Source organism: Phalacrocorax aristotelis, chromosome 6 (genome assembly GCF_949628215.1).
Source record: "Phalacrocorax aristotelis chromosome 6, bGulAri2.1, whole genome shotgun sequence".
Classification (NCBI taxonomy): Eukaryota; Metazoa; Chordata; class Aves; order Suliformes; family Phalacrocoracidae; genus Phalacrocorax; species Phalacrocorax aristotelis.
Genome location: NC_134281.1, coordinates 47,059,506 through 47,076,874, shown reverse-complemented (window position 1 = coordinate 47,076,874; position 17,369 = coordinate 47,059,506). Strand labels below are relative to the sequence as shown.

General features: G+C 36.3%; 1 protein-coding gene across 1 annotated transcript in view; it reads right to left on the bottom strand.

Annotated features, from left to right (window-relative positions):
- The window catches only part of AGBL4 (AGBL carboxypeptidase 4), a 991,536-nt gene that overhangs the window by 926,035 nt on the left and 48,132 nt on the right, over positions 1-17,369 (bottom strand). The window contains exon 3 of the mRNA XM_075097666.1: positions 8,117-8,241. Within this exon, the coding sequence (XP_074953767.1) occupies positions 8,117-8,241 (125 nt within the window). The remainder of the gene's footprint in view (positions 1-8,116; positions 8,242-17,369) is intronic.

The following is a 17,369-nucleotide window of genomic DNA, read 5'->3' as shown; positions in this document are numbered from 1 at the left end:
TTGCTTCCATTTTAATCTTGCTTAGAAAAAGAATTATAACTTCAACACTTCTGCAGTATATGCCTTTCTCCGAGGCAAAATAAAACAGTGAATGATAAAGACTGATAAACCCAGAGGCCTTAGATGAATGTCAGATTTTAAATCTTGACCAAGTTCACCCACAAGAACTGAAACCCACTATCTGGTAGCTAAGAACAAAGGAAAAACATCACTCGCATATGAAATAAATAAAAATTTTATACTGATCTAACGAAATCAATGCTAAAATTACAGTAAGCAGTGAATTTAAAAAGTCGTAACAGTAATGCTACTTACACTTTCATCTCAAAGTCAAAATGGCAGTGTGAGCTAGAAATATGGGATGACAAAAACCATTCAACCCTTTATGGCTCTGGAGGAATGGCCTAAGTGCTTTCAACACACAAATGCAAATTCAGATGTCACTATTGACTGAAGGACCCCAGTTTCAAACACATGAGCTAGCAAAGAACGCACGCAAACGTGGTCTTGAAGAAAGAGGACCTGCGAGCCTTCATCACTGAGAGTTAAAAAACAAATTAAAATTAATTTCATTTTACTTAACCAAATACATGGACAGCAGCACAAAGACAGAGCCTGATAATTCAAACTAAGCTTGATACTTAGGTTAGACTTTGACATCTGTAGAATAGGACCAGATTTCCCAGAAAACTGTCTTGTGATATCTATGCTCCAGCTGCAATACATAAAGTCATAGCAAAGGTAAAACTGAAGAGTATCTACAGTGTTTCTCAGAGATACCAGATACTCAAAATATCACAGAGGAACAGGAACTTAAACAAATACTGACAAATAGATGCCCATTTGGGAACTGCTAAACAGATTCATAATTTTTATTTAGGGAAGTAGAAAACCTAGGGAGGAAAGAAAAAAACCAAAATTCAGGCTCAGAGTGATACTGTTCTGATACAGGGGTTGATACAGAAAATTATGTACAAAAATAAAAAATCTCTATCTTTTTGGACTTACATGTATTTCTTGGTATTTTCATAACATCTATGCTAAATAAAATGCATTCTTCTCAGATTGCTTAAAGCTACTAACTCATGAGACTATTGTAAAACAAAAAGGAACCAATCACAGAGTTTTGCCTACATCAGTACTTGTTTTACAATTGTTCCTGTCTTTTGATGGGAAAAAGTCAGTTAGAAAGAAGCTTCAAGAACTCAAATGTTCAAACCTCAAAGCTTTCTAGTCCTAAGACACATTTTCCTTTTATTATTGGAGATTCTTATTCCTGCCAAAAAAAAACCTTTCAACTACCCACCCATAAAGGTTTGCATGAAATTTAAATATAAATATTTAATTCTCTTTGGTAGTAGATCAACCCAGCGGCAGAGATAAATTTAAAACTCACCCATTCTGGTACGTTTTTACATTTATATTACCCTATGTTTATTTGCATGAAGTTTTTCTTTTATGTCTCCATCCACGTTTTACATTACTGGCAGTAACAGTAATAGATATAAATTTCTTCCAAAAAGTTTTCATGCAAAATTGAATTTCATTTTAATTGTTGACTATTTAATAAGCACATAAAAGGAGAGGAAATGAATTAGGCAATTATGTACATTTTCTAAAAACAGCAAATTTAAAACACTGTACCTTTTTGTACAATAAACACTACAGTATGCTAGATACTAAGCTTCTTTTAAAAGCTAACCAAAATCCTTCTTTAAAACCAGATTTATAAGAGCAATATAAATTTCAAGCTTATCTTTCAGCAATATAGACCTCGTCTTATGCTTTAAAGATTCTGATTTGGAGCCAGACGATACCCCTCTACTCCTAATCCGAGTCCCAGTAAGATTCTGCTGTGTTACACTGTAACAGTTGTATGGAGTACAAAAATCAGTCCAACATATGCATTCTTAGTAATTAAGTTCTTATACACATTACATTTAGATACATGAGTGAAACCATCTAAGATGATGGTTTTGTTCAGATTGCTTGTTAGTTCTATATGCCTATTTGTTATAAATTTCCAAATTTCTAATTTCTAAAATTTAATTCATTAAATGTGCTTGGATAGACAGTGCATAGGTATTAGTAACCGTTACCTTTAACTTCTTAAAATTAACTGATTTTCAAGAAAAGTATCATCAGAAGTGAAGAAGCAAAATAAATTTATATGACAAAACAAAACTGGTACATGAAAAAGACTAGGTTTTGTCTACCTGTGTAAAGGGTGAATAAAAAACCAAAGCACAGGAAGAGGTAGATGCATCTTTCTAGGACACTAAAAATTAGTGTGCTAGAAGAGCACATAAAGATGGTAACAGCTGGGGGGCCCCTAAACAGGCAAAATTCAAATAATCTAGCTATTCTTCTCGTAAACTATTATAAGAAGGTATTTAGAGAGATTACAGGAGCTGACCAGAAGAGGATTAATACATTATTAATTCAAACTATTCAACAATGAATGACTTATGCCTAATTTAGTAAAAAGGTATATGTAACGAAACGCACTAGAGAAAATATGTATTTCAGATCAGCTAGGAAATGTTGCAAGTCAAACAATGTTTATAGGAGTCTTCAAAATCTCAGAACTGTACTCCTTCATAAAAACATATGCACTTTTACACAGGGATTTTCCAAAGCTAGGCAAATGCAATATAGCCTTTAATGTACAGTAAAGAAAATATGTCTTCTAAAATGAGAACCTAGAAAGACTATAAGATATTATAATGCATCTTGATACCAGTAATTTAAATCACCAAATGACAGTAGAGTGAAGAATGTCTGCTTAAGAAGAAGAAAGTAAAAAGGTAGCCTGTTTCCAACTTTAGAATGCTTTTGATGTCATCCTAACTCCATCTTACTTTGGAGGCATCTTCTGCAAGAATTAGCTGCACAAGATGAGTTCTTAGGCCAGAAAAAGGGGTTGAGTACCTCAAAGCATGGCTGTTTTTTTCTCCCACCCCACTTCTCCAAAATGCATCAATCAGTAAAATAAAAGACATTATCCCTCCCTAGACACATATCATTCATAACTTTAAACAATCACAGCTGTAACATCACAAAGAAGCCATTGTCCGCTAAGGAGCATCAGGTTGTTTTAGGACAGTAATAACAGGCCTGAACAAGCTATAAAATCCAATTTCAATAATAAATAGTTCCTGAAAATCTAATCAATTACAGAAAACAGAGATTTTACAGACTTTTTTAATTTTACAAAACTGTGTAGGACAAAAATGAGAAAACACTATAAAGAGATGTCCATGCATTCATAATAATGTCCAGCTATGATATTACCTGTCTTACCTTGGCATCCTGTTTACATTTCTGAAGAATAGGCTATAATTTTTCCTGATCCATACATATACATAACAAAAAAAAACCAAAATCTTGAGTCAAAATACTAGCCTCAGTCCAACTGCAGCTGAAGTAACAGAGAGAATGCCTTTGAAGTAAATAACATTTGGTTCTTTGATTTTAACCTCAATCTGGTCAGATTTATTAACTGCAAGTAATGATCAAATCCTAGCTGCCAAATATCCATTCTTCTCCTCTATGCTTCTTGGTATATTTTGTCAGTACCTTTGTGATGAAGAACTCCAAATGTGTTTATCAACACTTACAGAATAAAATTTGGCACTATTAGGAAACCCCTTCTGTTGGAAATTCTTTTTTTAATCTCAGTGAAAATACCATTTCTGAACATGATTCATCAGACAGCAGAGTTGTTCAGGGTACATACACATACAGAATAGATCATGCAGCCTAGATGTGCATCGCTTATTGGTATAACATGGTTGCTGTTTGTTAGAGTAATGAAATCCTCACAGACACTTTTACTCCTTTCATCACTTTGTTGTATTCAAGTCTCATCTCTTCTCAAATTCCTCAAAAGTAAATTTTCCAGGACAAAGATCATCTTTTTCTATACTGAGGCTACAGTATCTGGAACAGTGAGTGTCAACTACTTTAGTAGAACTTGGGGCTATGGCCGCCAAGAGAAATAATCATTCTTTTCACCTGTAAAATCCTCCAATATGGGTATACTAGCATATTTTTATAATTTATCACACGTATACACATTTTTTTTTCCTCCAAATCTCAAATGAATCACTGTTGCTACTAACACCTTTAAAGACATTCTAGTTCAGAAGCAATCATGCACCTGAAGCAGTGTCTATTTAAAATACCTGAAACGCAATTTGGAGATGACATTTGTTCATCCAATTTCCGGTTCCACAGAGAAGGAATTTAGCAAAATTGTAGAAGGTGTTGTAAGGGCCATGGATGAAATTAACAGGAAACAAACCCTGCCCAATAACGAGCATTATCCAGAAACAGCAGCCTGTGACACGTATATAATTAGAGAAATTGGAGGCTTTTCCCATGAGACCATGTGTTCCACAGCAAATCCTATTTCCTTCATTCTCCCTTTCATGGCTATTGTAAGTGTAATCATTGCATGATTATAGTCCTTACATATAACATATCAGTTTCTTTTTGTTTTTTCCGATATTGGTGTTAATTGAATTCACTAAACAAATGACAAAAAAATTCACAGCTCAGATCTTATCAGACCAACTGACTTGTAAGTCAGAAACCATATAAGGAGGCCAAAAGACCAAATTTTACGTCTCACAAGTACCTTATATGATGGTTCTTTTTTCCAACAAATATAAGCATCAGCGATTTCTTTTGACTTTTTCCTTGCCAAAAAAAGTATGAAATAAAACTGACAACATAAAATGACTGATGTAGAAGTCCAAGTCATAAGGAGGAGGAAGTTAATTTACCAACCTCCAATTGAAAAATAAAGTCTGCTGGTTCTACTGTAACACAGGGAAGTGAACATCAGGAAAACCAAGTTTATCATAAAATTCTAAAAATAATTCTGAAGAGATTAGGTCTTTCACTGCTATGCTACAGAACTTAGCTTTATTACCTGCTCTTGTTATGGAAGCACAACAGTAACTTAGGACGTATGTAACAGGAGGAAGGAAAAAATCATTCTGAAAAAGATTTATGTATGATAGTGAACAACAAATTAGGCATGAGTTTCCATAGTGATAGAGCAACAAAAGGCTGCTGCAATTTTCAGCTGTCTATACTGAGACAGTAACAAAGCAAAGGGACTAGAGTCCCTTCTCTGTAAGTTGGCATGTTAGCGTACTCAGAATTGTCCATTAAATTTTAATTCCACACTATAAAGAAAATATTGAAGGAACTGGAAGAGGAATAATAATAAAAACAAGAAGTTCTGCAAGAAGCAAAACTACTAAGTGTTATGGATTTGGATTTCATGGTTGGATTTTCTGGTATCTTAAAAATGTGAATTCCAATGAGTACTTTCTCCTATGCATCTCCTCTGTGGATTCTCTGATGTTTAATAAGAAATTATCTCATACTATAGTCTTTCTGCCAGTGCAAACACAGATGGGTCTCTTGCCCATCTGGCAGCCTGCTTTCCTGAAACTTACAGGAATTCCTATCCAGTGGTGTTGAAACTGGGTTAAGAAGCTATTGACAGAGAAAGGACAGGAGAAAGATCAGCAGCCACAGAAAATCCTAGGCTAGCAAGTAGACAGTGTGATCATATAAGCTTTGTTTCCCTGGGAAACTAGGCTAATTATCAAAGGGGTGGAAAGATTCACTTATGATGAAAGTCCAAGGGCACCAAAGTGGAAAAATACTTAAACACTTAAAGGTGAAGTACGTTATTGGACATAGGGCTAAAAGAACCAAACATGATAGCTAGGTTGAGACACAAATGATGAGGAATGTTATAATTTACAGAAATATAAATGTTAGCGAAGGATGATGAGGATTTATTTGTACCAAGAGGAGCTATTACTAAGCAGAACTGCAACTGGGAATAGTGGGATTAAATAAAGGAAAGCTTTAGGCTAAAATCAAGCAACACTGTGAGATAAGTCTATAGAACAGTTTTGAGACATAGGAAGTGGAAGCTTGTGGCTTAAGAAAATTAAAACTGAACTGTAAAAAACCTGTTCTCTACAGAACAATAATGCATAGACAGTGAGATTAGCAGGAATGTCTATTAGGTCTTTTCATTTACCACTAGATTAATAACACAAAATACTGCACTAAATTTATTGTAAAAACTGCACTACTATCCAGTGGTAGAACTGAAAACTAAATCAGAAATACATACAGTACAAGTCTGTGTTCCTAGTAGTTGTATAGCTGTTTTTTTTACACTGTGCCTTTTTCGTTCACTTTTTTATCCATTTTTCCACTGTTGGGTGTCAATAATTAATCTGATACAACAGGAGAAAAACGGAATGGATGATTTCTAATTCAGGTAATGAAAAGAGGTTCCTTGTTTTCTCATGACACTATTGAAATACATTTATTTGGGAATAAAGCTTTAGTGTGAAATGTTAACCAAAACTGGAGATATTCTTATAATGAGAAGAAAATCTTCACCATATTTTCAAATCTAAGTAAATAAAGTTGTTAAGAACTCGAAGTTGAAGGAAGAGGAACAATGAGAAGGAAATATAATATAGACAATATACAAAATTAATAAAAGTAGCTACTCCTTTTGAGTCCTCATCTAAATGGCTGAAACCAGACCTAGGATATATAAATACATAGGTCTGCCTTCCTCCCACATCAACTACATGATACATCAGAAATAAATATAATATTATACAGATAATTATTTTTACAGAGTTATTACACATAAAGTGTAATATACTTTTACACATAAAGTGATCAAAGTTACTTGTGTATTAGTGCAACATTTTTAAGCGATACTGAATGGTATGGATTTCCTTATTATTTCCTAGTAAAACATAAAAGAGAATAAGCAAAATGCACAAACCAGATTACACAGTATGTTTGATGTAGCAATTTCTAACATTCATTTAATATAGCTGAGCTGCAATGACTAATACCGCCCATGTCCGCTAGTACAAAGACCTAAAAAAGGTTCCAGACTAGATTACGTTCATGCAGGTCTCATTTTAACGGAAATTGGAGAGATGAAAAAAAGATTATAGGAACACACATTATAAAAACAGACCTCACAAGTCAAACTTAATAGTGAAACCATTCTCTTTCACGTAGACAACCATGAAAACAAATATCCTGTAAGCACTAGATATATATTGTATCTTTCTACCAGATCTCTTTGCCTCCTTGAGACAGATTCCCATTCATCTCATGACTATATAATTTGATCATAGTTGAGTAAGGCACATCAGGGGAAAGGGTCTGTCTGATAAAGTATCAGGCTCCAGGAAGACAGATAAACAATTTCATGATTTCTAGTTGTAACAGGAATGGTACAGTGGTGGATATTAAGATATTAGTCTCGTAGGCATACAAAATCAAGCTTCTGCAGTTTTTCCTCTTACTGTTTTCTTTCCATTAAGTGAAAATTACAGTCAGACTATGATAAACTAAGACAGAACGCCAGAATAAAATGCAAGGTATGTGTGAAAACTGGAATTAAATCTTTTTTGAGTTGTCAGTGTGAAAGTACATCACTTTTTTTCTTGTTTGTTTAGTTTAAGACAAGTGAAAAAATAGAGCAAGGAAGTCTCTTTCTCATGGGGTATTTTTACTGCAAAGAAACATTATTTAAAAGTAGGTGAAACAGTTGCCTATTAGGCTATTTCACATTTAAACCTCCTCTTTCACAAGGGACACGTTGGCAGGCAACTCCTCCTCTACAAGTCATTGGAGTAACGCCTGTTAGCAGCACTACCTCATTGTTCTACCCGTATTAAATGAAGGCTTGAGTGATAATATTTGAACAAATATGATGGACTTCTTTTCCATATATTAACACATATATTTTGTTTGTATATATTAACACAAATATATAGCAGCCATTACTAATGCAACTCCTGTTAGATGGCAAATGTTGTATTGTCTTTGTAATTACTTCCTGTCTTGGACAGCTGAAAAACATGGTGATATCCAGTCATGTTGATACCTGCTTTTACTTTAACAATTCAAAGAACAAAAATATATTTTACAGCAAATTTTTAGTTACAAACCCTGGATATAATCTTTTTTATATAAGAAAATATATTCTAGAGTAAGCAACTTCTAAAGCTATCACACTATCTTATTTAGTATCACTTACCTGTGATTCTTTTACATTTTCAACAGTGAAGTTGAACCAAACTCGAAAGCGTGGGTTACAGGTATCTGGTCTAATGAACAGGTCATACTCAAACTCTGTGATGTGGTCCACGCGTCCAAGGTTACCTACCAAAAGCATATGAAAAATAATACATTTTAATGAATGGCTGATAAACTCTCTAGGAACTACACTGAGAAAGTCTTAAAAACTTCTACTTGTTTTGATTAAAGTATGTAAGAAGCCTTACAACAGTTCAGAATTATTTTTAAAAGACTTAATCAAAGTCACAAAATAAAATACATACCAGTAGGCTACATGCATATTTATACACCAAAAAGAAGACAACATGGATTTTTATTATTCAATCAAATTGACTTTTTGCCTTCTTTTATCGGACTATTCCAGTTAACATCCTTTTAATTGTTTCCTTTTTTTCCCCCCACTTTTCTGATAATGTCTCTGCACCTCTTTTAGCCCCTACCTGTGTGGATTTCTTTCTTTCCCTTTGCTGCTCATGTTCAAGCACCTCTAAGATTAAAGAGTCCCCAGACTTCCACCTGGCCCCTGTGGCTGGTGCTCTGAGCATCCCTCTCACCCTACAGATGGGCCAGCTTTCATGTCCTTTGTGATTCAAAAGTTATCTTTATACTTGTTCTTTACCATTCGCAGCCACTGTCACCTCCTTCCAAAGACACAAACAAGGCTGTAGGATTTCACCTCAGCTCCTTCCTGGTGAACTTGATGGAATAATATTTTTAAATATAGTCAGAGCTACATTGTCCCCTGTGGCATTATTCAGCAAGCAACCACATTGGCTATAGAAATGAAGTTCGGCACAGGGAAAACTTGCTAAGTGCTTTTAAATTGCTAAATTGGCATTCTTCCTTTGAAGTGTGCCAAGATTTTTAAAGACAGGGTTTAGGCTGTCCATTCCATTTATACACTACAAAAGGAAGACTTCACATTTTCTTGATCCAATCCAAAACCAATCTCATCAGGTCTTGTAAGACATGGTCATGCTTTAGCTCACATGCTAAATTATGGTTATTTTAAAAAATAGCACTGTAAGATGACCTGGTTTTATGGTTTCAGATATATTTTTGGGTTTAGATGTATATTTTGGGGTTGGATATATACCATTGGGTTCAAATAGTTATTTATAACACTATTTGAGCTAAACAATTCCCTCCTCAGCAAGTCCCATTTCAGTCAATATGAGTGCTCATTGGTAACACGCTACTCAGTATAAGCACAAGTAGCAAAATTTGGCTGATCTGTTGTTCTGGATGGAAAAGAAGCAGGAAAAATCATTTTCAACCTTGTTCATCAACATATTTGCAGGACTTCTTCCTTATCCTAAATTGTTTCTGGCTTTACTAATTTAACATTTTTAATCTTCCCTATTTTTAATGTTATCCCCTACTTTCCTACCCACATTCTTCTTTTCAGAAGAAAATCCTCTTCGCTGATTCCCTCTGCAGAAAACCGCTTCATGCTAACAATCTGTTCCTAAACACTTGCCCGAAGGATACATTTGGCATATGAAATATTTGATAAAAAAAAAACCCAACAGTATTGTACAGATAGAATATATTTTCCAAATATAAATAATGTCACCTGCTGTATGTGGTGTCGGCGCCCCGGTGCCGGCAGCAGGGGTGGCAGGGTGAGCTGCCCGAGGGAGGCCGGGTGCCCCATGCCGGTCACGGCCGGCTCCAGCGGCCCCTCCGCAGGGCAGAGCTGAGCGCCGCAGCCGGGGCAGCGGGGCCTCCCTGGAAGAGCATTTAAGGAACGGCAAAAGCACCACGCAGGCAGAGGAGTGGGGAAGCCTGAGGAGAACCAGGGTTCGAGGAGGAGGGAAGGGGGGTGCTTCAGGCGCTGGGACAGAGACTCCCCAGTGTCCTGTGGGGTGAGGCTGGAGCAGGTGGATGTTTCCTGAAGGACCTGCAGGCAGGGCCCGCGCCCAAGCAGGAGCCCCTGACAGGCCCTGCAGCCCCCAGAGGGCCCACGCTGGAGCAGGAGCCCCTGACAGGCCCTGTGGCCCCCAGAGGGCCCACGCTGGAGCAGGAGCCCCTGACAGGCCCTGTGGCCCGCAGCCCACGCTGGAGCAGGGGAGCGGCATGCTAGGGAGGGGTGGCAGCAAGGAACTGCACCGAGCGGGCTACAGCCCCCCACCCCGGCGCTGCATGTTGTCAGGGTGCAGAGCTGGTCCTGGGGAACAGGGAAGGGTGGCATTCTAATTTCTCTTTGTTCCTTGTTATTCAAACTTATTTTAACCGGCAATAAATTAGTTTTCCCCTAGACAAGTCTGTTTCATCCGTGATGGCAACTGGTGGGCGATCTCCCTGTCTTTATCTCGTCTTTACTTTCTCCCCGCCCTGTTGAGGAGGGCAAGTGAGAGAAAGGCTGGCTGGGTGTCTAGCAGCTGGCCGAGGTGAACCCACCACATCTGCCTGATTTTAGGATAAGCCCCTTACTCATCTAAGTGCACTTGTTGCCACAGGGGTCAAATCTATCACTGCTATTCACAACAAAAGAACTCGAATCTTAATGTGAACTATTCTTTCCTACAGATTATTATCCAAAGTAAATAAGAGTGGTAAAATCAAGCTATTGTGTTGTAATATCTTTAATTAAAGGACTTTGTTTTACTGTATTTTTCATTATATGTCATGAACATATGACACTGTTGGGAAAATAATATTCCTCGTGTATTTCAGAATTTCAGTGGTCCAAGCTGTTCAGCCACATAGGTTGGATTCCGGTTGCCCCACAAGTCACAGTTTAAGCCCTCTCTGGACAAAGCTTAATGTGTGGATACCCGGAGTCACCCGTGTGGTGCATGTGATGCTGGTGGATCCTCTAAGATTAAGGCAGCGTTAAGGATGAACACAGACTGTGGACTAGGTACAGTTTGTAAGCTACTAGGTTACATGCATCCCAGTGATCCCAGCAATTCCAGATATGGATTGTTATCTGCAGCACAGACCAGAGGTGTAAATTTTGACTGAACGACTTCCAAAGGAGGACACAGAAGCAATTAAATTTATATTTTAAGTTCAAAGATCATTAAAAAGTTGTACCGCAATGCATAGGAAACTAAAGGATTATTAAGTGAATAAATAAAAACAGAGCAAAATGAGACCTTGAATTCTGACTTATTGCACATTTCAGCTTCTTTTGCAACATCAAACTGATCTGAACTATAGGGGGGACAGATGGCCCACTCAGAACTACTTTACAGAGTCCAGAGGATCCCTAAATTAGCACTAGAGAACTGGACCAATGTCAGTGCAATCACTGATGGTAAAGAGCCAGTATGCTGGAACCACTCCAAGCCAGTCTGCTCTGGGAAACTTACATACCAATCTCAAATAAAGCAGAACCTTTAGCCATTTAATCATTGTGTACATGATTCCTTGGGAATCCCAACACCATTTTCTCTCTTTATCTGTAATACTTGATTTGAATACTCACCTCCCTCTTAATGCAGTATTTTTTCCTTTGGTGAATTGTATCTCACTTTATTACTTTTTGCCTACAGAGCTGCCTCATACCAGGCTCCTTTGTAGTACATGTCAGCTGCGATAGTCACCTGCAGCCATTTGCAGTTTAGTATCATTTGTACATTTCATTAGCGCGCTATTTCTTCTCTGTCTTCCAGATGCTAAATAGGCTGGACCAAACGCTAATGCCTTCGGTAACCAGTTCAACAAGTTCCTCATGCTCAATAGACTATTGTTTGTAATATCACAGCCTTTGCTCACAATCTGTCAGCCTAATTTCAACCCACATAGCAATGTCATTAAACAAGACGGCAGTTTGGGTACAAAGAAGTCTAGAACTGTAAGAACAAAACACTTCCTCACTTTAAGAGATGCTTTGTATAAAACTGATAATGCCACTGAAAAACATTTTCGGTGTCCATGAAAGGATATAAACTTCCCAACATTAATCTCATAAAGTTAACAATTTTACATCCTGCCTTCACTCTGCTGTAATCATGGGAAATAGATTTATTCTGAGGAGTGAGAATTGTATTCCAATACCACAGGTAACACAGAGAAATGCATTAGAAACTATGAAACAGGAATTAAAACATTGCTTATGCTATTCCATTTAGCCATTATACCATTTTAATGTTTTAAAATTGAAAATAAACTTTTTTTTCTTAAGTACAAACAACCTCTAAACTGCTTTTATTTTTTAATAGCTCCATAAGGTTCCTTAAAATTTCTATTTTCTTTTTTGTTAAATGTATAACAAGAAAACTGTTTAATGAATGGTGAGACAGTAAGTTCCTCCTATGTCACAAGAATCTCTGTGTAATTACGCAATACACACATTCTGCTTTGCAGTACCTGAGGTGGACAGTTTCTGTGCTGAAATGATGATAAATTCAAGAGAAAGCTAGATAGCACCAATTTTGTGGAATGTACCTACCAATAGTTTTCAGCCTTGATAGAACTACTGTAAGACCCTTCCCATGCACAGTTTCATTCTGCGTACGTTGCTAGTCTGGTAACTTGTGGTATCAGTAAGAAAGTCTGTTCATAACCATATTGTACGTTCTTTTAAAAGTGAAGAAAAAAGTCTCCCACTACTAAAATATCAGCTTCCCTTTACTTTACTTGGGGTTCACGCCCACATGAAATCATCACCACTCCATTCAACAAATACAGAAGTGGTATCTAGGAGATTGAACATTTTTTTAAAGCACCATCACTCCGTAATTTGTGATTAGCATTCTATTTGGGGGTTAACATTATAAAACATAAGATATTAATAATGTTATTTAAGGTACATGTAAAATTAATGAACTGATTGAGTAATGTGATCTGCAAGGGAAAAAGCCCAACAACATTATGAGCAGTAAGATCTGAACTTATTGGCATTCTAAGACACTTGTTTAAATTTTATATTTTTTTTACAGTTTGGCTGCACGTCTGGTTGTCAAATGCCTTTCTGACTATATCATAAAAGTAAAATAAGCCATTTATTAGAGTAGCCAGCACTTTACAAATCATGATGGATTTTTTTTCTCCTATGCGCTCTGAAATTAGTTGTGGGGGTTTTTTCCTATTATTATTTTACTTTACAGAAATATTGGCACAGATCTTTTTAAACTGATGGGAAGATGTGAACAAATCAAATTCCCAAACTTCTATAAACTGACTTTCACTTAGCCTTGGGGTTTGTTCTTAAGACATGCTCAATTTTCAGTCACAGTTCTGTTCAATACTCTTAGCACACTGAGGAAAGAAGAGACATAGTTTTCTTTAATCATTCAAGCTGAAATTCTTAATTATATTTGCTTAAATTGCTTTACGGCGTAATGTTTAGTGCAATACTCTCAAAATGTGAATCATGAAAGGGGTCAATAGCATGTTTCAAGTTTCTTTAAAAGTCAGAAAAAAGCCCAATGTTAGTATTTTATTAATCATGCGACATACACTTAGTCCTCATAAAATATTAATGTATATTGCTTCCTACATCAATAAAAAGTGTACTTTACACAAAGAAAGAAAACCTGCTTAAGAAAATGCTAGCTAAACTTACTAAGCATTCTAACAGTTATCATAAAAATGCTAGAAAAGAAAATATAGATATGTTAAGCAATCCTAAAATCTTCTTAAACCACACATTGTGCTTTCCTACAGAGAATTTTAAGATGAAAAATAGACCTTGAGGGTCTTAGACAAGCCTGAGGCAATATAAAGAAAAAGGTCAAACACTCTGCTAAAAAGGACCGTTATCTTCAGAACAACAACTTATCAGCCAGCTTGCAGCCCTGCTTATTTACAGTTATTGGTCCCAGAGGAAGTGCACTTCAGCGCAGGGCGCGATTACTTTGTAATGAGTTTGCCAGAAATGGTAAAGGAAGCTAATTTGTAACAATGTGCTGTTCCCTGCACATGAACTTTCTCAGACACTTTTTTTGTCCAGCAATGAATAACTAACTTCAGCCTCCCTAATAAGCAGTGAAAACAGAAGTGCACTAAAAATGACTGAGTCGCAAGCATGAATGTGCCGAAATATCAGTGATTATCCCTCTCAGCTGTCCATTACAGTACTCATGATGACCACCAATTCCCCTGTGGTGGATATATAGAATGCAGGTTTCAGGGGGTGGATTTGCACATGAAAATTAACACCATTTGGAAGAAAATAGCCTGCACCTGTCACAGATTAGCAACAAAAGGTCAAATGCCTCCTTTTACACCTAGAGCACTTGCATATTGTATGCCTTGCTTATAGGAGCCTAATCCTAGTTTCTTAATTCAGAAAAGTGAGCACCATGGTGAACTGGGGAGAAAAAAGAATTAAATCTCGGCTAAAAGCTATCAATAAATCTATTGATCAAGATACATATGAATGGAAGTAGCTGAGGCAATCTCTGTCTCTGAAAGAGGTAGTTTTTCAAAAGAAAGCTACACAAAGTGCTCTTCTGTTTTTGTCAATATGCTGCCAGGTTTTGAAATACTATTTTTCATCCACACAATAAAAATCTTGACAAGTAAGCAATAGAAAATCACTAATACACTTGCAGCTGCATTTCAATCTATACAAATTCTTTAAACAAAAACAAAGAAGGAACAGATTGGAATATACATCATTTTCACCAGTTGAACCTGGGATCAAGTCCAAGATAGCCAAACAGTGTTAATCTATATCTTCATGCAGCTCCGTATTTTACAAAATAAGGTGAGATATAGAATATGGAATACCCTCAACAAATTCATCCTTAAAGACCACAAAACACATTGAGATGATAACGCAAAGACATTTTACTGATACGTTCTAAATGGAACCGGAACTACAGGGACCAAGATCTGTAAAAACTTCTCTTGAGTGAAAGACACCTCCTGCAAGGAGTGCATCTAAGACTATAAGTTGTAAATTCCCACTGGCTTTATGGTCTTTGTCTGTGAAAAGAATTCATAAAAAGTAGTTTGGTGAGAAGCCCTAAAAAACTACTAAATAGCATTTGATTTTTAAATAGGAAAAAAATCTAATGAAATAGCAATGATCACTGAAAACCTGTGACTGGTTTTGCATCATTTCCTGCTACGCATCCAAAGCATATGTCAAATCAAGATTCCTGAAACTGCAAAGCACAAAATTTGAATAAAAAGACAGTAACATGAAAAACCACATATACAACACCCTGCAAATTAAAGTATACTTTAAATTATTAAAATTGCACATATTAAGCTCTGCAATGCAAAGTAATATCTACACTGCTACATTAAATCAATGTTTTGGGAAAAAAAACCTCAATACCCTTCAGCAATATAGTATCCTTTTAAGAACCTGATGCTTCACTTAAAACAATAGCAATGCTTATGACTCGGCTTTCAGTGGAAATCCAAATCGCCTTTGGAAAATGTTCAAGACTATCAAATAGGCAAAGCGTTTCAAAAGTACATGGCCTGAGAAGCTGGATGGTTCAGACTTATATTTGCAGTCTTTTTTCTACCCTCCCTCCCCAATTAAGCAAGTTGAAATTGCTGTGTTTCCATTATGGTTTAAGTTTTTAACCATAGTGACATCCAAAGGACAGTAGATCAGTAGCTTTTGTGAAAAACATTGTACGGGAACAACGACTATCTTAGCTCTTAGCAGCAATTGGTAAAAGGCCAGGTCCCATCACTGGAAAGGGTAAACTGAGATGTACATATTAATGCACACCTTATAGAGGCTGTGTGATTCTGATTGAGCTTTTATTGTAATTAGACAATATGATAAAATCTAATTGTGACTGACAGCACAAACACTTTTCTTGTTTATCTATGAATATAGCATTAAAATGAATTCTATTAATCTTTTGGGTGTATAAGAGTTATGGGTGTCCATTTGTTCGTTTGTTTCACTACCAAAAGATGCAGCAACAATATGGAGAAAAGCAGTGAATCCAAAACTTACAAATGTTCTAATCCTTTCCAACTATCCTATTTCATTTGGTGTAACAATGTTGATTTTAATGGTGTTGCTCCTAATCCATAACAATGAGAGCAGGATCCGATTTTCCACACCTTTTCAGGATCTCAGTTTGAGTGAACTTGAAACTCTTTCCAATATTTTTCCTCACAAGTGATGCAAGTAAGATGAGACCCATTTCCTAAGGGCATTCTGCCCATAGCCTCTGGGATCACAGTTACTCTTTCTCAGTGGTCCCAAACAAGTGTAATAAATAAATCTATAATTCCTTTGCATTGAGTTAAATTGCAGAAATATTAATGAACAGCATGGCCTAGACTAAAACACCCACAGGAGTTTTATAAATTAAAACTTTTATCTGAATTAGAGTAGGAGGCAGAATTTATCACCCACAGCAGCTAATCTGAATGATTAGATTAAAAGAATGTTGTGGGACTAGCCTCTGAATGAAGTGAAAAAGGTACAAGGCCATTTTTAAGCAAGCCAAAGAATTGTCTTCCACACAGAAAATTAAGGGAATTGGAAACCTTTAAGAAAGAAGGACTGATTGAAAAAGGAAAGAGGCATAAACCAGCTTAAATTTATTAGTTGAATATGAAAGACAAGTCTTAAGTTTGGGCAACAACACTGTGATTTATTTTCTTTTAGTAAACACAGTTACAAAAGATTCTCATATTTTAGTAGTCTGGACAGTGCTACCAATGGATAGTTTAAGGGTGAGTTCTTTCAGAAAAAAATACTTTTCTTGGTCACTGGTGTTTAAGTGATGTCTGGGCAAGGGGGGAAGGGGAATACAAGAGGTAAAATTTATTGAGCAGTATTTTTGAGGTTTCTCCTGCAATGAGGATGCTACTACAGATTTCACAATATAAATAATTTTACAGTTCTAGCATACGTTAAACCCAAAGGCTACTTACTTGTTAAACTCAAAGGCTCTACTTACATCACTTACACCTTTCATTTAAAGATAATCCAGAAGAGTACACAATACCATTCAGAAAGACAACACAAGCAACTAGGAGAACTGGAATATTTTCTGTCTTTTTATGTTCTTTAAGAGGAGCAGCCTTAACAGTGATCCCAGTTTAGAGCACAATGAGAAACAGCAACATGTAATCCTAAAGATTTAGTGATCATCATTGCCCAAAAACCACCATGAGCACACAGCACAATATATAAGCAACAGACATCCCAATATACTACAAATATCATTGTGCAAACAGCAGGCTTACATATGTACAAAGAAATTATATAATAAAATCTTGCTGAAATCTTGCTGAAAGAATTCAATAGTTTTGGTCAAATGAGATTG